Raw genomic sequence first — 24,489 nt, 5'->3', positions numbered from 1 at the left:
GGGCTAATCTTATATTTTTCTTATGGAAATTCAGATTTGAATTTAGCACATCACACAAGGATTTTGACAAACTATATATGTGCATGGTGGAAATGACTTATCCAACAGGTAGAAGTCTATTTTTCTGCTGTACTTCCTTTCAGGAACATCTCTTAATGGTCCACTTGCCTTTATCATACTTCCGTATCAGAGAAAGGTCCTGTTTCAACATGTCCGAATATGTCAAACTCTGGCAATAGAAGTATAGCACTTTGTGCCCTTTAAAGTCTCAAATGCTCACGAACTCTTTTTTTTTTTAAAACTTTAATATACTCATGCATTAAGGAATTGTATACTGTCAATATAGCCTAAAATGTCAAACATTATAGGTGATGGCAAAATTCTGAATGCATTTCTGAAATCCGGCATAAAGTACAGAGAAGACACTCAGCTGTTCTGACAAAATCTTTGTTGACCATTGTTACCAAATGCTTAACATCCTCTTTTTGTACTTAGGTTCCTTGTTAATAGCCATAGAGTCAGGCTACCAAGCAATTCACTGTACATTTTACTTCAGTATAAACATCCATCCATTTTCCAGACCGCTTATCCTACTGGGTCACGGGGGGTCCGGAGCCTATCCCGGAAGCAATGGGCACGAGGTAGGGAATAACCCAGGATGGGAGGCCAGCCCATCGCAGGGCACACTCACACACCATTCACTCACACAGGCACTCCTATGGGCAATTTAGCAACTCCAATTAACCTCAGCATGTTTTTGGACTGTGGGGGGAAACCCAGACGGAGACTCGAACCCGGGTCCCAGAGGTGTGAGGCAACAGTGCTAACCACTGCACCACCATGCCGCCCCCAGTATAAACATATGTTAATAAAAAAAACAAAACAGCACAGTGATAAGTCAATAACAGCATTTATGCATCAGGATGACATCATCTTCAGACTACTAGCTACAGGAAATCAGGGATGTTGAATGAGAATAACATAAATGACGCTTTCCCACATTAGCTTTCAGGCGAATAGATCTTGATAAGGTGTTGCAGTTCTGTTGGGTATCCAGTGACGGGGCATCTCTGATGGGCTTTGACATAAATGTATATGCAGCGATAGCAGAATACATAGCCAGAGGTGGCCAAGGCAGTCTCATTGGCACGGACCTTGCAACAAAGCGGACAGACGTTGGCCTGCTCCTCGCTGTGGTCAAGGTGAAGAGGGGGGGATGGCGTAGGGAGAGAGGTCAAGGACTTGATGGTGCTGTTGTTCTCTGAAGAGTACCACCACTCCAAGAACTGCAGGAAGAACACCCCCAGGGAAAGGCTGGAAGAGATGCCGACAGCTACACTGCCCAGAGCTGCCGAAAACATTTTCTGCAGCTTTACAGAGAAGCTGGAAGATAAAACAGTTGATTACTTATGGGTGACAGGGTGGTGTATCTGTCCTTTGTAGATCTAACATATCCAACATTACAGATTAATGATCCGTGGTGGCTATAGCAATCATTTGCACTTTTTAAAAATGAAGATTTTCATATCACACGTATATTCTAATATACTTTTGGATCTGATGAAACTGGTGAGATGCAAAGACAAGAATACTCATAGAGAGACACTTTTTTGAGTTCTCACCTTAGTTTGGAGGCCAGTGTTGTGGTAGGCTTTAGATCTATACTCTGAACGTCATAAGCAGTGAGGCGCACTAGCCTGACTCCAGCAAGCCACACCAGGGGGGAGTGGTGCCACGTCCGGCCGAAGATGTAGGCAAGCTGTTGGCAGAAGATCCAGCCTTCCCATGCTGTGCTGACAAAGGGATAGGCAGCCAAGAAGGCCCGGTACATACGCCGGAATCTTGTCTGCGGTAGCTGTATGGAAAAGTCATCCTCATCCCTCTGTCTGGCCAGAATCTTCTCCAGCTTGGCACGCAAGTAAGGGACCAGGACAAGCAGGAGCACGGAGCGCCAGTGCTGCTTTCGACGGAGTCCAACATGCGCAGGGCGCAGGGGGTGGGCGGCGGCCACGCGCTTCAGGCCGTAGAAGTTTTCCGAAAAAGAAGCGCTGGTTTTACAGAGGAAATGGTGCTGTAGCAAGAAATCTAGGCACACGTAGATTTCATCAAACCACTGCCACAAAGGTCCGTAACGTGAAGGGTTGGACTCTGCCAGAACCTGCAGTTAACAAGTCAATATGGTGTTAAAAAATGTCATCTTTAAAAACCCAACACACACTTTTAGCTCATATTAACAAAACATACATTACAATAGCGGTAGCCTTAAGGTTTCTAAAGAATCATGCCATTGTAGTCGAAGTAAAGCACTTAAAGTAGTAGAGAACTTATTTGCATGCTACGTTTTTAAAGCTAGAACACAACATAGATGGACAAATGACAACCTTGACAGCGTGCTGAACAGCAGGTCTGACAGCACCCATTAACGAGTCCTGGGCCAGAACTTCGAAAATCGACGGTCGGGCATCAGCTGCAGCTGTAGTTATATGGGCACCTCTTTCCGCCATAATTTCCAGGTAGGTTAAAAACTATACTAAATTTTACTTATTAAAGTATAATCGAAAAGCATATTAAAATGACAGAAAACCATTCCTGTCAAACATTGCTTTTAATTAAAAAGCAATCAGGGAAAACATCCACAACTGATATCAAATACAACGTGTTAGGGACATCGAAACCATCTGTAAGAACAGAAATCCATCCACCCCAAAGTCCAAACAGTACGCTTTTCGTTTGGTGTCCAGTTCAATGTCATCCGGACAGCAACCTCCGGTCGCGACAATCCATTTCCGGTGTTGCGTCGCTGTTTCTTTCCTACCCCGCCGCCTGTGTTTTTCCGGGAGCGCTCCATCATCTTCGTACTCCGCCGCCACAGTTCAGGGAGGCAAATTCTCATTTTCAGTTTCAATACCTTCTTGAATTGCGTCTACGTAAGTTCCTGTCTTTACTACATATAGGCAGTCTTTCGTTTTATATATAGAATATTTATATTTTTATAGTTAGTTTTATGAATACCGTGTCCCCTTTTTCAGCGTCTTTCCTAGTAGGATAGCCATGTACCCGCTACTGTAAAGGGTCACACCCAATAACGTGTCTGAAATCCTTGCATAATTAAAACTGAGTTGACACTTTAAATCATGTGAATTGTTATCATTTTATAATTTTACGGTTAGTTGATGACACGCGTATTGGTCATTTTTCCCCGAAAAAAAATCCCACCTCGTATCGTCATCATTAGCCTTCCGTTAGTCCCGCTAGCCGGTTTGCTAGCACTCCCGAAGGAGGAATTTACGTAGCTGTGCGGAGACCGCTGCAGTGTTCGTGACAGATTATCTGTTACTGGTACAAGACAATCAAAGTAAAATTGTTGTAACGCCTCATGTGTTGTGTTCTAGACACAGGCCGCGATGTACATCGGAATTACAAACGCTGGCTTATCACAGATCACCCCTAGTAACACATTCGAACGAAATGACACGGGATGCTTTGAACCACGTTTGCGTCTAGCTAATAATATTTATGTACAAGTGCAACAGGCATGCTTTAGAACAAACGTTTTTGCTTTTTTTGCTCTTTGTTCGTAAAAAGCAGTAAAACTAAAATTGTAGTGGGATCGGTTTTTTAACTGCGATTTGATAGCAGTAGATTTTTTTTCCATGGAATTTTTTCAAGGCTCATTCAGCGTGATCCTTGCATACAACTGATTTTGTGTTGAGGTGGCATCCAAGCACGTAGTCCTTGTCATGGACTGCTTTACGAATGAATATTGTATTCTTGATTTCTCAGCTCTGCCATTTGAAGATTAGCCAAAATGACTGATTCAAAATACTTTACCACAAACAAAAAAGGTGAGTCACTATAATGTCTGTCTGCACTTGGTTTTCAGTAATGTGTACAGTAATTAATCATGCAGATCAAATAATGTTTTTTAAGCAACACTTTTATGCTGTAAGTGTGTCAGTCCACTGCGTGAAAGCCCTTATTTACATTGTGCTGATTCAGTTTTTGGTCACTCTTTATTTTAGGGGAGATCTTTGAGCTCAAGGCCGAGCTGAACAATGAGAAGAAAGAGAAAAGGAAGGAGGCCGTGAAGAAGGTCATTGCTGCCATGACCGTGGGGAAAGATGTCAGGTTGGTGGTCCTAACTCGAGTCGGCCTTGAAATGTAATCAGATGTTCAGCTTGTCTTGTAGTAATTTGATAAGTGTGAGGCTTTTTATTAAAGTATTTTTATCCTAAAATAATGTCTTTTTTATTGATTTTAATCCTACTGTAATTGTATAATGCTGCTGAAGATACTGGTTAAGTCAGGGATAGGCAACCCTGATCCTGGAGTGCTGGTATCCAGCAGGTTTTCCATCCTACCTGGTATCTGATGACCCACAGCTGATCTCAGGCAGATAGTAAGTCATCGGGTAGGGGATAGAAAACTTCCGGGATACATACACTCCAGGGTCAGGGTTTCCTACTCGCAAGTTAGGTAGTTTGTTCACGTCCAAGTCGTTTCATTACATTGTTTAAACCCCATGAGAAAAGCACAGTTGCTCTCCTAGGGGTCGAACCTCCGACCCTTCAGACCACTTCATTCCCTTCTACTGCAACCTTAAGATAGACTGCTGCTCAGTCTAGATCCCTGGTATTAGGACGTGGATTCACTGTTTGTTGTTATGGGTGTAAATTTCAGAGATATTGATGTTGATGTTATGTCACAAGGGAACAAAGTAATATACTGGTGTTTCCTTTGTCAATATCTGATCAAAGTGAAGACTATAGGGTGTCTGTTAATTGTCTCAGGCCTGTCTGTTACTCTCAGTAACAAGCTGGTGGAATCCTAATTAACTGATGGATCCTTCCTGCAGCTCTCTGTTCCCCGATGTGGTCAACTGCATGCAGACAGACAACCTGGAGCTGAAGAAGCTGGTGTACCTGTATCTGATGAACTACGCCAAGAGCCAGCCCGACATGGCTATCATGGCGGTCAACAGCTTTGTCAAGGTGGGTGTGGCTCATCGCCGCGGGCAACCTGCGCTCTGCGGATCAGCGGCAGTCACAGTCACTTGCTTGAGCTGCACAGTTGGGTGTTTGAAGTTTGAGCTAGCCTCATTTAAATTCTTTTTATTTTTAGAAATATGTAAAAGGTTTTTTTTTATATATGTTAGATGATGCACAGCATATAGCTTTTGGTCTTAATAGAAAGCTATTTATATTTTCCTATAAATTGATAGACAAGGTTTGTAAACTGACAGATCCTTCTTTTGTTTTTAATTTATAGCTCTGACTCCTCTTTCATTTTTTTACTTTTTAATTTACTTTTTGAAGTGGATGGATGGATGGATGGATAATAGATAGATAGATGGATGTACTTTAATGAGCCCGAATGGGAAATTCCTTTGTTACAGCAGCAAACATAAATTAGACAACATACCATGGTATGCATAGCTGAAGTGTAAGAAAAGACAAATAAAATGGAAAACAGGATGCATGAGTGAAATGGGAAAAAATAAATCAGATCAGTAGAAGTATTTCAAATAACCACATTATATGCAACAGTAATGGGAAGTATTCGAGGCTATAAATGTCAACGGTAGTGCGAGTATGGAATATGAATGCATATATGCAGTTTAAACATTGTGCCAAGGTGCAAATGGAAATGCCCAATGAAAACGGTTAAATGCATTGTGTAAGAGGGGCTCCTCGCAGTGAGTAAAGTATAACCAGGCTGCGGCCTTACTGACAGGGGGGGGGGTCTCTGGATCGTCTCCTTTCCCAGGACTGTGAGGACCCCAACCCCCTGATCCGTGCTCTTGCCGTTCGGACCATGGGCTGCATCCGCGTGGACAAGATCACGGAGTACCTCTGCGAGCCACTGCGCAAATGTCTGAAAGACGAGGACCCCTACGTGAGGAAGACGGCGGCCGTGTGCGTGGCCAAGCTGCACGACATTAACGCCCAGATGGTGGAGGACCAGGGCTTCCTGGACTCCCTGCGAGACCTCATCGCGGACTCCAATCCCATGGTGCGCCGGTCGCCCCGCTTTTGCACGTCTCCCACATCTGGTCTGCCTCCGTCGCCCCAGTAAGAGATCAGCGGCTGAAAAGGAGCCTCTGTCGCCCCTGCAGGTCGTGGCCAACGCGGTGGCTGCCCTGTCCGAGATCAGCGAGTCCCACCCCAACAGCAACCTGCTGGACCTGAACCCGCAGAACATCAACAAGCTGCTGACGGCCCTGAACGAGTGCACCGAGTGGGGTCAGATCTTCATCCTGGACTGTCTGTCCAACTACAACCCCAAGGACGAGCGTGAAGCCCAGAGGTACGTTCATCCCATGACGCCATGTCCCTGACAAACTGTCCTCCTGGTACATTCTTTGAAATAATTTTCCTTCTATCCATCCATCCTTCCATCATTATTCATCTTTCCTTCCATCCATCCATCCATTTTCTATACTGTTCCATGGAGGGTGAATCTAGATATATTTTTTCTTTTAACATTCGGACGTATCTATCATTATTTGACCATGGAAATATGATTATGATGAAAGGTGACCTGTTTGCACATAGGAGAGGAGTAGATTCGCCTGGGACGGTGGATTAATGGATTATGTTTAGCTGGGACTTGCATCGCAGTGATTTTCTGCTCTCCCTCCTTCCCCTTGTTTATTTCAAAGCTGTCTTTTGCCATTTCCTGCTGTCTCTGATATTAAGTTCTGTGCATGCAGATGTCTTAGGGGTGCATAGCTGGATATTAACGTGAGACTGGCTGTTGGAACGTTATTCTTTATTTAAGAGAGAAGCATCCCTCGGTTGCAGGGCGATACCTTAGCGTGGCCACCTGACTCAGTAAGAAATGCTGGAGAATAGGCCACGGACCGTGTGAGTCCAGCCACCATGTTTGACTCGCGTCGGTGCCCCCCCCCCAGCATCTGTGAGCGCGTCACCCCCCGGCTGTCTCACGCCAACTCTGCCGTGGTGCTGTCGGCGGTCAAGGTGCTCATGAAGTTCCTGGAGCTTCTACCCAAGGACTCCGACTACTACAACACCCTGCTGAAGAAGCTGTCCCCCCCTCTGGTCACCCTGCTGTCCGGGGAGCCCGAGGTTCAGTACGTGGCCCTGAGGAACATCAACCTTATTGTGCAGAAAAGGTCAGTGTCTCCATGCTCATATTCAGCCACCTGTGTGGTCATGGCTTCTCAACATGTTTAAAATGAAGAACATTTTTTTTCCTGTTGTGCCTTTCGTTTTAGTGATTTAGTGCGGGTCTGGTCCATACAAGTAAACAGGTGACACTAAAAATTGATTCATGTTCATATTCTGCCACTAGATGACAGTATTGGAACCAGAGATGGCTTCCTTTCAACTAGAGAGGTTAGGAACGAGGCTTAAAAGCAGGATGCAGTGGTTCATGCACTCTCAGTCACTGCCTGATTTAAGTAAATGGCAACTAACAAATTAATTTGCAAATAAATGGCAGCAACTGGAAATTTTACCCATTTTAGGCTCTTGTTTTTCATTACTCTTGTTTTACATGGAGAACTATTAACATTGCAGATAGACTAACAGTGAGGGGTTCCCCTAACCTTCGCTGACTCTTGCCCTTGGAAGCACCCCAAGCTGATAACTGATGTTAGCTAAGGATAACTGATGTGTCCTGAATGACTCTCAGAATTTTCCTTCCGTTTTATTGTAACAGGCCTGAGATTCTGAAGCAGGAGATAAAGGTGTTTTTCGTCAAGTACAACGACCCTATTTACGTGAAACTGGAGAAGCTGGATATCATGATTCGCCTGGCCTCTCAGGCCAACATCGCCCAGGTACCGACTGCGTTCCGCGTCCTGGCCGTTAGCCGTTAGCACCGCGTCTTACTTCCCTGTGGAACCTTCAGCCTGATCGCACTCCGTTTGTTGGGTGTATTTTTTTGCCTGCTGACTTGTCAGGTCAGATTGACGGTAGAGACCATTTCTATTACATTTACACAGATCATGAAATCTTTTCCGCTAAATTAGGACTAGCATTTTCAACCTCTTATTTCAACTTGAAGTTGTTATGGATGCTAGGTGGGGAGAAGATGCCCACACAGACACAGGTGATGGACGTTTATTGTCGCATGTAGGCTAATGTGGGTGGTTGGTGCTCCCTAAGCGATGGCTGCTTCTGAGACCGAAACGCTATAAGATGATTTGTACTGGCTTACCAGATGGGATAGGTGCTCCCCACCTCGGCAGGCCGGGCAGACAGACCTAGGCAGGTGCCCCCCCCCCCAACCACCCCCGCCAAGTGAAAACCGCAGCTGTCAAAGCGGCAAGACTGCCGTCGGGTGGGAGCAGGCATGCGAGGGGGGCGGCAGGGCGGACCATCCGTCTCGTGTTTATCGCCGTAGCACCTGTTACTGGTGTTTACGCAGAGAGCCGGGACACTCGTCCGTGCAAATATTTTGAAAGGTCACGTCGTTGAATTTCATAACTGGCATTTATCGGGTGACATGGAAGATCAGCAGCAGTGAGGTGGAGGTGGGAGTAAAGGCGAATATCTTGAGCAAACTGGATCTGTGATGGGTCCGGCGTGAAACTGGTGCAGATCACCACAGTGGCACTGGAACAGCGCAGACATCTGCGCAGATTTGTGTGATTCAGAGTTATTCATGCACACACGGGTGATGTTTGACTGCAGATGTATTTGTTTGCATGTTATTTACACTGTCGTAAAAGGATACCTCGTAAATGGGTTTTAATGTTGGAGGCAGGGTATTAAAGATGATATTGACACTGGTAAGGGGTGGGTATGGGTTGAATCTGTGGTGAGGTTTAAGCTTCGGGCCTGCAGGTTCTCGCTGAGCTGAAGGAGTATGCCACCGAAGTGGACGTGGACTTCGTCCGCAAGGCAGTTCGGGCCATTGGGCGCTGCGCCATCAAGGTGGAGGTGAGCACCTGGCAGACGGACCTCCGCCCCTCACCCACCCTCCTCAGCTTAGCTGCCATCTCTCCATGCTCTTAGCATGCATGTGAAAGCTGCCGCCACAAGAATAAAATATTAAAATGCAAATTAAAAAGATGGATTTAATAGACTCTAAGGCCAGGTTTCCCGGCCGGAACGGCGCGTCTGTACAATTGCAGCTTGTAATTTCCTGTTGCTTCAAGGAGAAGGGAGTCTGAGATGGATCTCTGGATTCATTTTAACACTCTCCTTTTGTTGGGGACTTGTGGCAATGCGGTGTCTGTCTCCCGGCTGACAGCAATCGGCCGAGCGATGTGTCAGCACCCTGCTGGACCTCATCCAGACCAAGGTCAACTACGTGGTGCAGGAGGCTATTGTGGTCATCAGGGACATCTTCCGCAAATACCCCAACAAGTAAGTCCCCCTCCCCACCTCAAGCGGAGTGGCGTCCAGCTGCCGTCGATTGCTTGTGAGTAAAGCAAGCTTGTGTTTGGGGCGTATCTCAGGGCTGATAAAGAAAATAGAAAATTCCTTTTTAGGTACGAGAGCATTATTGCCACGTTGTGCGAGAACCTGGACTCCCTGGATGAGCCGGATGCCCGTGCAGCCATGATCTGGATCGTGGGCGAGTACGCTGAGCGAATCGACAACGCTGATGAGCTGCTGGAGAGCTTCCTGGAGGGCTTCCACGACGAGAGCACCCAGGTAGGCCTAAACCAATCCATGGTTAAACCAGTCAGGTGTTTGGGGGAAATGGTGGCTTTCACCTGGTGTAGTTTCCTTGCTTGAGCCTGGTCATTTCTTCTATGATTCGGGGAGGTGGACATTTCAGGTCCCGAAAGTAAAAAAAATAAATAAATAAATAAAAAAATCCAGATCACGATTTTGATCCAACCATCCAGTTAAGTATAAGGAGTCACAGTCACAGAGAACTCGATTGGTAGGTTGGAACAAAATCTTGGTCTGGATTTGTACTTTCTGGACCTGAAATACCCACCTCTGGTAGCTTGATAAAACAGGTTGGAATTGATTTGCTTAAAAGCATAAACTAAACAACAGTGTAAACGTACATCAGAACAGTATGCGAACATAAGCTCAGGCCTATTTATTTTTTCAAGAATCACTGAAGAATCCAGTATGCCATTCCGCCAGAAGTGGACATTTCAGGGCCAGAGAGTAAAAGTCCGGACCAAGATTTTGTTTCAACCTACCTGTTGAGTACTCTGTGACTATGCCTCATTATACACGGTTGGTTGGTTGTAAGAAGACCTTGGTCTGCATTTTCACTTTCTGAACTACCCTCGTCTGCATACCACCAGTCAGTGAAGGCTTTACCACGTACAATGTGTCTGAGTGCCCCCCCCCCCTCCGTCGTCACATGGCAGGTCCAGCTCACTCTGCTGACAGCCATCGTCAAGCTGTTCCTGAAGAAGCCGTCGGAGACGCAGGAGCTGGTGCAGCAGGTGCTCAGCCTGGCGACCCAGGTGAGGCCGGCGGACGGCGGCTCTACTTCGCTGTCCTGTGAGCCCTTCCAGGTCTTGGCCTGTGTCGTTATTAGACCCCTTGTTGTTTGCTGTCATGAGTGTCTTACATTGTGTGGAGACGTTGCCCTGTTTCGACATGTTAGCGTAGGTGGCTAACCGAAGTCATCGGTAAGGTTTGGGGTAAGTTATACTCCTCGACTATATAACGAAACACCTATATCTATTATTTCTATCCCTGTAATGGTTTGGAGCTGGTGGAGTAGGATAATCTTCCAGGGAATTAAACAAAAAGTGCGGTAAAATGGAGGCTATTTCTGTGCTCCCAGACAGCAGCAGAACCACAGAAAAGCTTGTGTGGGCAGAGCTCACCTTTTTAATTGTAGACTGTGCTGGAATATCTTTTCAGTGTCACTTAAGGATTTATATGCCAGGATATTGCAGTTTTATATGTGTAATGAACCAAAATGTCAGCTGCTGGGCAAGGCTAACGCTGATTAGCTACGACTGGGTTTATGGAAGCGTTATGGGTTTAAGATAAAGTTGTTTTATATTCCATTTCTTCATGTAGGACTCTGACAACCCAGACCTGCGTGACAGGGGTTACATCTACTGGCGCCTTCTGTCCACTGACCCCGTGACTGCCAAGGAGGTGGTCCTGTCCGAGAAGCCCCTCATCTCGGAGGAAACTGACCTGATCGAGCCCACTCTGCTGGATGAACTCATCTGCCACATTGGCTCGCTGGCCTCTGTCTACCATAAGCCCCCCAACGCCTTCGTCGAGGGCAGCCACGGTATCCACCGCAAGCACCTGCCCATCCAGCATGGCAGGTACGGCCCACGTCGGAGGCTGACTGCCCCAGGAGAGCACCTGGTTTCCAGGGCAACCGGCTTGTGACACGTTTCCTGTTTGATTAGCATGTAAGCGTGTAGGGTGTGTGTAGGTGCGAGATCACTTTGCAAAGGGAACCCTGGTTAACGCCTTCAAGCACAGATTGGTCTCATCATTCACACAAGATACAAGGAGTTTTTGCAGCTGCCAATTTCGTTGATCCTTCTTTATGAGCTCTTTCACGGCTATAGCATTTTGTGGATATGGCCGTTTGCCAGTCTAGAAATCTAATATGCCACAAAGAAACTTATTTTCTTAGTGAGTCTTGTTTGTGGTACTGTTAAGATTTAATTAATTAACCCCAGTCGGTGGAGTTTGTTGTTTTTTCATTTGCATCCTTGTTTGTCCAGCGTCGGCCTCTTGGGGGAAGTCCTGTTTTTCAAGCGTGTAATTACGTCGCTATTTCTAAAAACGGTTCTTGTATATTGTCTTTTAGGGCGGAGTTTCCCAGTCCAATCCCTGGTGACCCACAAACGGTCCACATTTTTGCTCCCTGCCGGCACCCAGTGGACTGTCTGCGGGGCCCCGAGGATTGGATTGGGAAACAGCCTTGGGGACTGACTTCACAGGAGCTCATGTATTATTTTGGCCCTGTGCTCTCTCAGCATCGACACAGGCGAGAGCCCCATCAGTGCTGGCCCGGTGGCCCCTATGGACCAGCCCCAGGTCATCCCCTCCCAAGGGGACCTCCTTGGTGATCTGCTCAACCTGGACCTGGGACCTCCTGTCAATGTGCCCCAGGTGTCCTCCATGCAGATGGGGGCCGTCGACCTGTTGGGTGGAGGTCTGGACAGCCTGGTAAGCTCACAACCCCAAAGACCTTGACCGTTTGTCATTTAACTTGGGGAACTGTTTTAGTCTTCAGATCACAAAGCACATGGACCTTTTAAAATGGTAGTGTGTTCACATGATCACGGAACCAGGATTATCCCAGTGTTCATGGAACTCTGTGAGCTAAATAGATGTAAATTAAGCGCATGCACTGTTTACTTTTCCATATTTATCAAATATTATCATAAATTTGGGCTGTCTGTAGCCATGGGCTGAGCTGCGTCTCTTAAACCAAGCTGACCTTTCAGCTCAGTTGTATTTGAAGAGTAAGTGTGCAGTCCAGCTGTACCACTCACATGGTGTAATCCAGGCGTCCCCAACTCCGGTCCGGGAGAGCTGCTGTCCAGTAGGTTTTCTATCATACCCGGCTTCTGATGAGCCACACCTGTTCCTGGTATTTACCTGAGAGCAGGTGTGGCTCATCAGAAGCCAGGTATGATAGAAAACCTACTGGACGGTAGCCCTCCAGGACCGGAGTTGGAGACCTCTGGTATAAATGCATCTACAGAGGAGGCGGCAGCCATGTCTGTTTAGCCAGATCACCATGTGCCATAAAAGGGGGTTTGACTGGTACTGGGGGGTGGAAGAGGTAGCAGGTACTGGCCCATAGAGATTGATGTTGTTATGTAGCAAAGGAACAGAACTGCTGCTGGTGCTGGTGTAGTATGACACGTCTGTAAAGGGTAATCCTTGGCTTTTCAGAGCATGGATCAGTGAGTTTGCTACCTCAGAGTGTGCTGGCTCTCGTTTATGCTTCTCTGCTCAGTGTTTTTCCCGATAATACAGGTCCAGGAAGTCCAAATCCAAAGTTTTGTTTCAACCATCCTGTTAAGTGTGGCTCTCCGTACTAAACTAGCTGGTTGAAACAAAACCTTGGTATGGATTTGTACTTTCTGGACCTGAACTTTCCACCTCTGCCAAAGGGGACCGTATTACCATGATAGCAAATGTGAGTGACAGGGTGCTTTCAGTGACCATCACAGACATGACTGTCAGCTGCTGGGTCCCGTGTGCATCGGATCTATCTGAATTTGCGCTTCATTAAAATTCTTGTCTTGTATGGCTTGGCTCATCTTTCAACAACGCTGCGTGTAAAAATTATAAACAGTTTCTATGGCCGGTTCTTCTCAGAGAAATGGCTGCTCTTTCATCTCTGTTCAGGGCTACTCCCTGCCCTGCATCCGGCCAGCCTAGTAACAAAACTGCTGTGAAATAAACACACCAGCTGAAATCGTGCCAAGATCACTGTTACAAAGGTTTAGCATTAACTATAGTGCATATTTTTCTTTGTTTCAGATAAGCTAAAAATGTATTTTTTGTGTAGGACAGTGGCTCTCAAAGTCGGTCCTTAGGACCCACTGCCCTGCTTGTTTTCCTGCTATCCCTGCCCCACACACAAGTCCCAGCTGTCTTTCAGCTTCTGATTACCTGAATCAGGTGTGTTCAGTCAATCAGCAGTGTGTAGGGCAGGGATAGCTGGGAAACAAGCAGGGCAGTGGGTCCTGAGGACCGAGTTTGAGAACCACTGGTGTATGCTCATTTATCTTAACTTCAGACGCTTAGAATTTAACACCTTTTGAATAGAGTACATTAGTACTTAATATCTGAAGTTGAGTTAATTTTGAGGTTCAGATTTCAGAGAAAGGGGTGTATCGTCAGCAGTAAATGTTTGGCTGCGGCTCGTCTCCTCGTAGGTAATTTGGCTGGCCAGCTGGTGCCTGGGGCTGTTTTGTGTTTTCCAGTCCACACACCCTCAGCTGCAGTTCCCTTCAGGTGCCTTACCCCATAAATCAGCCTCGCTGTCCGTCTGACGCAAGAAGCATGGGGGGGCCTTCCTCAAGTGACGCCCGTTTGTCGTCAGGAGCTCCTCTTACGCTGAGCTTTTCTATGAACCCTGTGGGTTCCCCCCTAAACGGATTGGCTCTATGGCTAACGACGTGTCAAACGCTTGAAAGCATCACTCTGGTCTGGTTTTCTGATCATCTGTCCCTTAATTATTCGCTTCTAGGCAGCTTTGTAACGGGTGGAGGAATGCTCACTCGAAAAGTGATTGAACCTGCCGAACGTTGGCTGAGATCCGTTTGACAGATAGTGGAAAGACAGCGAAGCGTGCAGCATGTAGGAAGTGAAGGTTAAGCTGCATTGAAGCAGGGCTGGTGTGGCGTCATAAATGCGATCGCATATGAAGAACGTGCACCAACGTATTTCCTGCGACCTGTAGCTACTGTGGTAGACTGTGCATGTACGTAAGGGTGGAGCTGCTTGCGGTGCATGGGTGTTGTTTGATCCACAGAGCCAAGCGTCCTTCCTGTAGCCGATTCTGGTCCTGTTTTATGTTGGGTGGGGGGAAATAAACAATGGAGACCCTTGTGTTTTTTTTTTTTTTTTACACCTAAAAATTGAACGAGATGCGGAATACAAAATCGCTGTATCCGGAAGAGCCCTCAACGGCAATGGGAAGCCGGTCTTAATGTCATGCCTCATCTTTTGGCTTGCCTCACATCCTGCCTGGGAGGTGACCGGCTGCTTCCAGTGCCTAATATGACCTGGCACTTCCATTCAGGGCCACCATGTGGCAGGAAGAGCACTGCATGGGCTTATCCTGGAGTGTTTCAGCCCTTCCGGCTCAGCAGTCGGGAGGAGGGAAGCCTCCTGCTGAGGTTCACAAAGCAGCAAGTGTCTTTGTGGGGTGTCGAGGGAGGGGTTCAAGCTCGCTCTGAATGATCTCTGTGCCAGCATAGGGGACAGGCGTCTCTGCCACGTTAGTGTGCAAAATATTTATTAAAACCATGTGCTTGGCTATTTCTTTAGACATCATAATACTGACAGTCCATCAGTAAAACAACTGAGTGACTGTGACAGTCGTTTTCAGGGATATGAGAGTGTCATGCGTGTTCATGGAGGGGGGGGGCAGGGTCGGTGGGGGTGGTTCGTTTCCTGCAGGCACTGTCCTTCAGTCTCGCGTCATCGGCACACCCATGGGGACGCGGAGCTGAGCATTACAATGAGAAGAGTCTATTGTACTCCCTTAGCGCCCCACCCTGCCCGCACCGCACCATCTCACCTATGCTCGCTCTCCTTCAGCCTTTATGAAAACCTTTAGAATAATGAAAAAATTAAACATTTATCATGTTTCTGAAAGGACGCTGTGTGATCTCGATAAGAGAAGAATTCTGCGTTCTTGAAATGTCCTTTAAAAAATAGGTGGCAGGAGAAATGTGCAGTGCGGTAATATAGACGTATTAGCGCTCAGACTGGGCCTGTGTTAGTTCCTGATGAAAGCATCCTGTGTGATGCAGGAGCAATTAAAGCATTTTGCTGTCTTTTTGCTTCAGGGCAGAGTCTGCGCTCCTGCTTTTCGATGGAGCTCAGAAAAGTAAAGCCTGCAGGAAAATGGAAAGGGGACTTTGTGTGAGAGGATTTGGTTGAGCAGAGGAGTTATCGGGCGTGTTACGGATGCAGTGAATTTGTATCTTTGATGGCGACGTCGTCTTCTGACGTCAGAAGTATGGAAAACAGAGGCAGAGTCTTTGTGGACGTAAAGACCCCCCCCCTCCCCCCCGGCGTTTTGTAGCGGCTAAGGCTCAGGATAAGGTTCACATATTGTATTCTGAGAGGCCACCTTCGACTCCCCTGGCCAGTGCGGATGTACGATGTCCACACGCGTGTCCGTGTTTAGGTCACGGGAGACTCTACACTGAATAATCCACTATCTGCGCCCATTATTCTGACGACAGGCTTTCATTTCCTTTCAAGCCAATCGCAGCATCTGGGGGGTATTCCGCGAAACAGGATTTCTTGCTTAGCCGGATAACTTCTTGGATTTAAGGTAGTCTGGGATAAATGGACTTTATTTTCATTCCCTTACATTTAGCCCAGACTACCTTAAATCCGAGAAGTTATCCGGCTAAGCAAGAAATCCTGTTTCGCGGAACAGACCCTGGTTAAATGAATCACTGCTACGGTTAATGCCTCCCGGGGCAGCGATGGATTTATCTGCAGTTCTCAGGACTTCCTGTGAATAATTCGCAGAATAAAGTTGTCAAACCATTTTTAATAAAAAGCACTTAACAGCTGTAGCGTTGTCGTCCGGTGGATCCAGAGCGGTAAGCTGAAAGCTACATGTCTTTTTGAATATCAGGCTGCACAGAGACCGAATGCTTAGCCCGTCTGCCCCGTCCGGCTCTGCAGCGTTTGACATGACCTGCTCTGCCTGGCAACTGTGATTGAAAGTATAATGAATGAGTTTTGTTACATCCGGGACCAGCTATCCGCGTCCCCACAGTGCGGTCGGCTTACTTGGCTGGTTTTAAATTGCCCTGCAGAGGGTCTGTCTATTTCCATCACCCTCATTTGCCCTCCTGTATGTCAGACAGTGGGATGTGAAAGTATGAATTTCATCTCATCAAAAGAACAACAATCTAAAACCAGCGTCTGATGCTTCTAAAGTCATTTTCCTACCTTGGCTCTACATCAGACCGTTGTAATAACTGTGGTATGTTCTGGGGGGAAATGTTCTCAATTAATTCATGTCATGCGTCTTTTGAATGGTTATAGCTTTGAGTTAATTTAATTTAAAGTCACCTAAACGCTGTTAACTTTTGGATTAATTTGCCATAAAATCTCACCCACGATCTGAAGGGGCTCCTTAATCAGTCCCTTTGAGGTTCCTTCTGGCTGAACACCTGGTGTCTCGTGAGTCATTGACTCTGACCCATTAATATTGGTGGCGCCGCCACAGGCCCTTGAGGGTGGGGCTCTCCAGCTGCGTCCTCCGTCGGTCCCGCCGCGTCCGTCTGGCCTCCCTCCATCTCCACTAAAGTTGGTTTTCCGGCAGCTTCCATAAAGGGCTCCCTCTGTTAGACGTGGGCCTTTAGTGAGCTGCATAGCAGGTAGAAAAATAACATCAGTAGCACAGCTGGTTAATATTTATTTAACATACAAATTCAATAATAATTTAACGCTAAATATTAATCATGCTTTAATCAAGGGCATGCAGCCTTTTAAAAGTAATAGGAAAAAAAACAATGACAATTTTAGCACGTTTGGTGCTGTCTGGCATTTCATGGCTCAGTTTGACAAAAGTAACAAAACAGTGGGTTTTTTTTTTTCTTTCTGGTCAGTCGTTTGGTCGACCTCTAGTCTCTGACTGTGATGGGGGGGGGGGGTTCTGTTTTGCCTCAGCTCCCCTGTTTATCTTCAGTCTTCCCCTTCCCCTCTCCTTTCTAGCTCGGGGGAGACCTGGGAGGTGGTGTTGGTGGAAGCCCAGCTGTAAGTTGCACATAAACCTTTTTTCTTGAATCGATGTGTTCCTTGTGTCTTATAGATTAAATGCCCAGATTCCATACTTTTGTACCACTAATCTGGCACCAAAACCTACAACTGAAGTAACAGCCAAATATTTCTGTTGTCTGGAAATAGCTGGCAGATATTTGCGGTTGCTGTTATTGCTTGTAATCATGCAAACTTTCAGATGGACTAATAATCTTGGGTGGTCTTTGGGGCAAAATCGTCCTTCTGAGAACCTGAATATTGAGATTTCATTCAGAATGGAATGTACTGAAATATTAAGAGGTTAAAATGAATACAAAGCCTTCAGTTTTCCAGCTCTTTATGCAGGATGGTGTGTGTGTGTGTGTGTGTGTGTGTGTGTGTGTGTGTGTGTGTGTGTGTGTGTGTGTGTGTGTGTGTGTGTGTGTGTGTGTGTGTGTGTGTGTGTGTGTGTGTGTGTGTGTGTGTGTGTGTGTTCTGTGCCTCAGGTGGGACAGAACTTCATTCCGTCTTCGGTGCCCAATACATTTGCACCTTCACCCACCCCGGCCACGCTCAGCAGCGGACTCAATGACCTGTTCGAGCTCTCCACGGGTATGGCCATCACCACTGGGGGCTACGTGGCCCCCAAAACGGTAAGTGTGCGACCTGTGCTCACATTCGAGGCCTGCGGTCGGTTCTTAGTGACAGTTAATATATCTCACTAAATAATGAGAAGGGACCTTTCTCAATATGCATACATGTATTCTCGAGAACCCGATCTCGTCATCTTCCTTGCCGAAGACCAATTCTAATATTCAAGGACAGAAGCACAGAGGACAGTAAAAAGTCCCGGATGTCATCCTTGCCCCACCACAAATATCGAGGATGCAACGGTTGCATCCTCGCCGAACGAGATCAGTCCCATAATTCATTAAACCCCAAGTTAGTAAGACCGGTCTTGCTAAGACCACAAGTATGATCTTACATAGTCTGGGCAGCAGCAGGAATGCCGGGTCAGTGTTTTGGGGAAGTGGTGGTATTCAGGTGTTTTTTTATTTTGGGGCCGTGGTTAAGTTACTGAGTTAAGGAAATATTATTGGCTGAGCGGGTTGGGGGAGTGGCCTTGTATGCGTGTGTGTGTGTGTGCGCGCACGTGGACATGTCGATCACGCTGGGCCGCATGTGCCACAGGTGTGGCTGCCGGCGATGAAGGCCAAAGGCTTGGAGATTGCGGGCACCTTCTCGCGAAGGCAGGGTCACATGTACATGGACATGACCTTCACTGACAAGGCCCTGCAGCACATGACCGACTTTGCCATTCAGTTTAACAAGAACAGGTGAGGGAGCGGAGCGCCTGGGAGGGGTGGGTGTTTGTGTGTGGGGGGGGGTGGTATTGTGTCAATACAGGCACTGTTACCTGAGTGTCAGATTGTTTTCAGTTGTTTGTTTAATAAAGATTTTGGTTGGTGGGTGCCAACTCGGGTCCTTTCAAATCTCATTTACTTACTTACTTATCTATTGTTCCTTAATTAGTTAATGCATTCATTATACTCATTGTTTTTCCCTGACTCTCTGATTTAAATAAATCACAGTTGTCATAGAAGTATTTAGTATATTCAGAATAATTAAGTCAACACTACACTGAACAACCAATTAAATTATTAGTTATAATTAAGCTCAGTATATAAGAGGAAATGTAACTGTGCATAAACACATTCAACATCTACATAACATTTCCCTTATTTACACCTACCCCTACTATGGAGACTGTATTAAAGACTGGGGGCTGTTCCCCAAAGCAGGATTTCTCACTTAGCTGGGTTAACTTAAGCTAGAAGTCATGATTGTCCAGTAGGAATGCTCCTTACTGAAACTCTTGACAATCCTGACTTCTTAAGTTATCCCAGGTAACTGAGAATTTCCGCTTTGTGGAACCCCCCCCCCCCAGAGCACAGGAGAATATGTTTTTCTTTCTTTTTTAAAAAAATTAAAAATAAACCCCCCCCCTCCTGTTCAATTCTCAAAAAATCACTGATTATTAATCTACTTTATTCCAAAATCCAAACACCCAGAGGAATGTAGACAAGCCTCCTACGTTATTTACCCAAAATACCAGCTGCCTCTAATCATCAAGCAGTTAACATAAAACTGAAGAAGATGCGTCTGCACTGATTTCAATGCATTAAATGGAATGTGAACACATAACAAGACCCCTCCCCCAAGACAATCTTGGTAAAGCTTTGCCTGTGAGATTCAGGCCTCCACAATTTGAATGCATTAGTGCTTTTTGGTGCTGCCCTGTTGGAAGCTGGTTCCTGTATCTCCCCAGCTTCGGCATGATACCCACTACACCCCTGCCCATCCACACCCCGCTGATGCCCAGCCAGAGCATCGACATCTCCCTGCCGCTCAACACCATCGGCCCGGTCATGAAGATGGATCCACTCAACAACCTCCAGGTGGGCCCCTTTTCACGTGTACCGTCCAGGACCACTGCGTCTGCTCCACGCCATCAGATTTCTGGTCCATCGGTTCTGGGGGGAAGCCACATGGCTCGGTGCATTTTTGTGATTGCGGATGGCAGTGCTTCCCAATCCGGTCCTCGGGGATCCCCAGTCCACGTTTTTGCTCCCTCCCAGCTCCCAGTATGGAGATAAAGTGATATCCGCCCCCAGCATCGTTGGTATTTTCTTGCTTTGATTTGTATTAAATCAACTTGCTTTCCCACTGTGTATTTACAGGTACATGCGGGCAATGTATTGAATTGAACTGGGAGCTGGAAGGGAGCAAAAACATGACTTGTCTGGCTGGGAGGGAGCAAAAATATGGCCTGTCTAGTGGTCCTCGAGGACTGGGTTGAGAAACACTGGTATATGGTATTTAAAGTTGCATGTGAACCTCTTGAGCCTGGAGCACACCAACCCCATTTCCGGCTATCGGGAGCCGTCAGGCTGTCTGTGACTTAGCGAGTCGGTGACTGGTTGTCACGCAGGTGTGTGCGGTATGGCCGGTCCTGACCGGTCCCCGTTGCCACTGGTTTTAGCCTGTCAAACATGTTTCAACAGTATTGAAGCAAGTCTGTCAAACTGAGTACCTTGAATGGGCTGTATTTCAGCCGTGATTTCTGGTCGTGCTGGTGTCTTCCAGCGCAAATGTGCACCGTCGACGAGAGCTGGTTGTTTTGCCTTGGTTGGCACTAGGTTTTTTTGTCATTGGCTTAGGTGTGTATCTAGCGTTAGCCATGCACTCTCCATGCTTGCAGCCCACCGCAGAGCACTTAGGTGTTGGCAGGCTCACCTAAAAGGCGCAATGCCTGATTGACCCTGGCAGTGTGGTTACATTCATGCAGCACCATCACCATTGGATGCAGGACCACTTACCAGGACCTAGCCGGATGCTAACCCAGCCACGCACTACTGTCCTCGGTCTTGCCCTACCTAACGAAGCAACCCAGAATGCTAATCCATTATGTCCAGTTGCTCCTCCCCTCCATCCCTCGTGGCTCAGGTGGTGCTGGATGGAGGGTGCTGGGGGCAATCTGGCTGACCTGTAAAAATATACAGGAGTCCTACAGAGTTTGTTTACGAGAGTCCGACAGACGGCAGATCTGGCCCATGCTGAGACCAGCTCTCTGCTTGCAGAGTCTTTGGGGCTGTGAACGTGACCTTTAAGTGAGCTTCACACCCCTGGGATCCAGTGCTAGAAGGAAGCAGGAGGTCAAAGTCATAACGTTACTTTACCTATGGATGTACTTGAAAAGGAATCTGAGGCGCATCATTCTATGTACGTTGACAGTCATGGAATGACTCAGGAGTCCCAGCACACTATAAAGGACTCATTTGCCCTTATTCATTCAGCTGTCCTCAATGATTAATAACATTCCCTGTGCTGAGAACAGTCTGAACTGCCCAAAATGGCCAGCGATGGCTTCTGCCCACCGCTGATAAAACATCACAGCTCTTCGTCATGTCGAGCCCAGGCTCAGATTGACCAGACTCCTCCAGGGTGTCATCAGCATCCAAATGCGTCCTCAGGTCTGATGCTCACGTCATTTTTCTGCCGAACGCCATAACCACAGTCAGAGATGGTTTCATTCTCCTCCTAAAATTAAGATCTTATTTTAGCCATTCAGGGAAGTCTTTAAGGAATGCAGTCTTGAAGCTCTTATGTGATGGGTCCTTAACTCTGAGTATTTTCTTTTCACCCTGACGTAAGGTTCCTGACTTCCTGTCCTATGACTTTGAAAACATGACTCCAAAGTATTATCCAGGTATTAGACCTCAGTCAGTCGTGATCCTTGCGCTTTCCAACACTCTGTAAAAACATTAGCATCAAGAAATGTTTGCCGTGAAAGTGCCAGGTACAATGGAAGTTCCTTTCTTGGCTTCTTGTTGATCAACCGGCTGTCCTCTCCAATCCCTGGTCATATTGGCTGTTGAGTCCTGTCAAAGAACACTTAACCGCACACAGCCCAGCACACTTTGATCCTGTGACAGTGGTATGTCCTGTCAGAAATGTCTGAATACACGGACAGTTGTATAGGATCAGCTAGTTACTTAGAGATTTTGAGTCTCAAACTGCAGGGGTGGGGTATGACCAGAATCTTCAGATGCAGTACCCTGTAGATACCCCTTCCCCTCTGCAGGGGTGGGGTAATACCAGAATCTTCAGATGCAGTACCCTGTAGATACCCCTTCCCCTCTGCAGGGGTGGGGTAAGACCAGGGTTTTCAGATGCAGTACCCAGTAGATGCCCCTTCCCCTCTGCAGGGGTGGGGTAATACCAGAATCTTCAGATGCAGTACCCTGTAGATACCCCTTCCCCTCTGCAGGGGTGGGGTAAGACCAAGGTTTTCAGATGCAGTACCCAGTAGATACCCCTTCCCCTCTGCAGGGGTGGGGTAAGACCAAGGTTTTCAGATGCAGTACCCAGTAGATACCCCTTCCCCTCTGCAGGGGTGGGGTAAGACCAAGGTTTTCAGATGCAGTACCCAGTAGATACCCCTTCCCCTCTGCAGGGGTGGGGTAAGACCAGGGTTTTCAGATGCAGTACCCAGTAGATACCCCTTCCCCTCTGCAGGGGTGGGGTAAGACCAGGGTTTTCAGATGCAGTACCCAGTAGATACCCCTTCCCCTCTGCAGGGGTGGGGTAAGACCAGGGTTTTCAGATGCAGTACCCAGTAGATACCCCTTCCCCTCTGCAGGGGTGGGGTAAGACCAGGGTTTTCAGATGCAGTACCCTGTAGATACCCCTTCCCCTCTGCAGCCAGAATTCCCACAGTTTGCTTATCTCGGTTGGCGGGGCGTCATAGCGCATGACATGAGGAGTATGTGTATGGCAGACCGCCTGGCTTATGCTCTTGTGCAGAAATGCTCTTTTTTTTTGCTTGGCAGGTGGCTGTCAAAAACAACATTGATGTCTTCTACTTCAGCTGTCTCATTCCACTCAACATATTCTTTGTGGAGGACGGTAAAATGGGTGAGTGAGCCAGCTTTCAGTGATGTCATCAAGTTATGCGTGTTTAAAAAAAATGTGTTTTTGGGGGGGAGGAATAAATGATTAATTATTGGATTAAGTGCATTTCATCTACATAATCTTAAGGTTCGGTTGGATGAAATACAAATCACCACACAATGTGTTTAGCTTGATTCTGATACTGATTTTTAAATTATGAAATGCGCATCCTAATGCTTAGTTGAGCCATCAAGAGTTACATAATGGAAACATTTAAAAAGAAACTTAAGTGCAATATATTGATGGTACTCAAGAAGATTAGTCATGTAATTTGTAAGTCAACCGATAGCCCCGTCAATCCTAGTAAGATTCAGTAAGCATGTTAGGATTTCCTCCTTGTCAGTCCTTAAACACTGAACACTCAGCCATCACTGGGTATTTCAGAGTGTGCCCCCCCACTGCAGCATAACTGTGTGCCAACCCCCCTCACAGAACGCCAGGTCTTCTTGGCCACCTGGAAGGACATACCGAACGAGAACGAGCTGCAGTATCAGATCAAGGACTGTCACCTGAATGCAGGTGAGCCTGAGTGAGACTCAGCAGTGTTGGCAAAGACTGATGGAAGATAACTCAATTTTTAATGAAGAGAATGGATGCACTGTCATTTTGGGGTGTAGGGCACAGGACAGGGGGGCCAGCCTGCATGGGATGCCAGTCCAGTTGCAGGGCGCACACAGAAGTGCAGACTGGGGGCCATTTTTAAATGCAATTTCTCTAGATGGAGAGAGAATTTATGTACTACTTATTAAGGATTAATATACTGAAGTATAATATAGTGACCCTTTAAAATTGAGACCCGACCTTCTGTATAAATTCTTCAAGGGTCCTGTCTGACTAATATGCCGTCACTTTGTGATTGCTTCGGGCTCGTGGCCGTTGAGATGGGTTTGTGAACGTGAAGTGGACCTGAATGGAAACCTCACTGCAGGGCGTGCCCTGGGTGAACTGTAAAGCAGTGATGGGTGGCGTCAGGGGCCGGGAGATGTGTTGAATGCCCCTCTCGTGTGCCTAGGCTGGCTCCCGCCACGACGGGCATATCTGTACACAAAGAGGAGGCACGTTAACCTTGCCGGTCCCATTGCAGCTTGCCTGTCCGTTTCTCGCTTAAGAATGCCGCAGAAAATCAGTCACATTCCCATTTTGTTTATGCACTGTTTCCGTCTAATGTAGTGAAATATTTTGATATCTATTAGACTCGACAAGGGCGCCTTAAATACTCATGAGCGTAATTGTTTTTTTTCCCAAGGACCAAGGACAGCTTTGTTTGACAGCTTTTCGTTTTTACTGCAAGCTTCAGCTGCAGTGAGAGTTCGGTCCCCTAAGCCTCCGCTTCTCCCGCGAAGGACGGCTTAACTCCCTGACCCTCGTTAACCTTCCAGCTCTCACTGGGTGTCGCTGGTTCGATCAATAGAATGACTGAAGTTTAAACAGCGCACACATAGATGTGAAGAATTGCTACTTAATGAGCACGACTTTCACTTTTTATTTACATTTGCCTGCCACTAATGGATTGCGTGTGTGTATGTGCATGTGTGCGTGTGTGTTGGTGCACATGCGCGATGTAATTCATTAGCTTTGGAGCTTTTTATTTGCG

General features: G+C 46.9%; 2 protein-coding genes across 2 annotated transcripts in view; one reads left to right on the top strand and one right to left on the bottom strand.

Annotated features, from left to right (window-relative positions):
• Positions 1 to 891: 891 nt before the first annotated feature.
• Positions 892 to 2,740, bottom strand: pex12 (peroxisomal biogenesis factor 12). Its single transcript, XM_048984417.1, has 3 exons — positions 2,382 to 2,740; positions 1,623 to 2,158; positions 892 to 1,383 (listed from the first exon to the last, which is right to left on the bottom strand). The coding sequence occupies exons 1-3, from the start codon at positions 2,502 to 2,504 to the stop codon at positions 1,002 to 1,004; spliced, it is 1,041 nt and encodes a 346-aa protein (XP_048840374.1). The 5' UTR covers positions 2,505 to 2,740; the 3' UTR covers positions 892 to 1,001.
• Positions 2,741 to 2,795: 55 nt separating this feature from the next.
• Positions 2,796 to 24,489, top strand: part of ap2b1 (adaptor related protein complex 2 subunit beta 1) — a 28,824-nt gene continuing 7,130 nt past the window's right edge. The window contains exons 1-20 of the mRNA XM_048984412.1: positions 2,796 to 2,927; positions 3,784 to 3,845; positions 4,023 to 4,128; positions 4,856 to 4,991; positions 5,767 to 6,012; positions 6,116 to 6,306; positions 6,914 to 7,135; positions 7,684 to 7,804; positions 8,814 to 8,909; positions 9,223 to 9,338; positions 9,464 to 9,629; positions 10,310 to 10,408; positions 10,977 to 11,236; positions 11,903 to 12,095; positions 17,358 to 17,399; positions 17,888 to 18,034; positions 18,573 to 18,718; positions 19,711 to 19,840; positions 22,775 to 22,859; positions 23,328 to 23,414. Of these exons, the coding sequence (XP_048840369.1) occupies positions 3,809 to 3,845; positions 4,023 to 4,128; positions 4,856 to 4,991; positions 5,767 to 6,012; positions 6,116 to 6,306; positions 6,914 to 7,135; positions 7,684 to 7,804; positions 8,814 to 8,909; positions 9,223 to 9,338; positions 9,464 to 9,629; positions 10,310 to 10,408; positions 10,977 to 11,236; positions 11,903 to 12,095; positions 17,358 to 17,399; positions 17,888 to 18,034; positions 18,573 to 18,718; positions 19,711 to 19,840; positions 22,775 to 22,859; positions 23,328 to 23,414 (2,626 nt within the window). The 5' untranslated portion in view covers positions 2,796 to 2,927; positions 3,784 to 3,808. The remainder of the gene's footprint in view (positions 2,928 to 3,783; positions 3,846 to 4,022; positions 4,129 to 4,855; positions 4,992 to 5,766; positions 6,013 to 6,115; positions 6,307 to 6,913; positions 7,136 to 7,683; positions 7,805 to 8,813; positions 8,910 to 9,222; positions 9,339 to 9,463; positions 9,630 to 10,309; positions 10,409 to 10,976; positions 11,237 to 11,902; positions 12,096 to 17,357; positions 17,400 to 17,887; positions 18,035 to 18,572; positions 18,719 to 19,710; positions 19,841 to 22,774; positions 22,860 to 23,327; positions 23,415 to 24,489) is intronic.

Source organism: Brienomyrus brachyistius, chromosome 18, assembly GCF_023856365.1.
Source record: "Brienomyrus brachyistius isolate T26 chromosome 18, BBRACH_0.4, whole genome shotgun sequence".
Taxonomy (NCBI): domain Eukaryota; kingdom Metazoa; phylum Chordata; class Actinopteri; order Osteoglossiformes; family Mormyridae; genus Brienomyrus; species Brienomyrus brachyistius.
The sequence above is the reverse complement of the archived record's forward strand: the minus strand, read 5'-3'. Positions and strand labels throughout refer to the sequence as shown.

Excerpts from the sequence above, each read along its gene's own strand:
- pex12 (XM_048984417.1), bottom strand. The coding sequence starts at position 2,504 with ATGGCGGAAAGAGGTGCCCATATAACTACAGCTGCAGCTGATGCCCGA. Across the intron at positions 2,159-2,381 it reads CTGTTCAGCACGCTGTCAAG|GTTCTGGCAGAGTCCAACCC; the intron begins GTTGTCATTTGT and ends TGTTAACTGCAG. Across the intron at positions 1,384-1,622 it reads ACACTGGCCTCCAAACTAAG|CTTCTCTGTAAAGCTGCAGA; the intron begins GTGAGAACTCAA and ends TTTATCTTCCAG.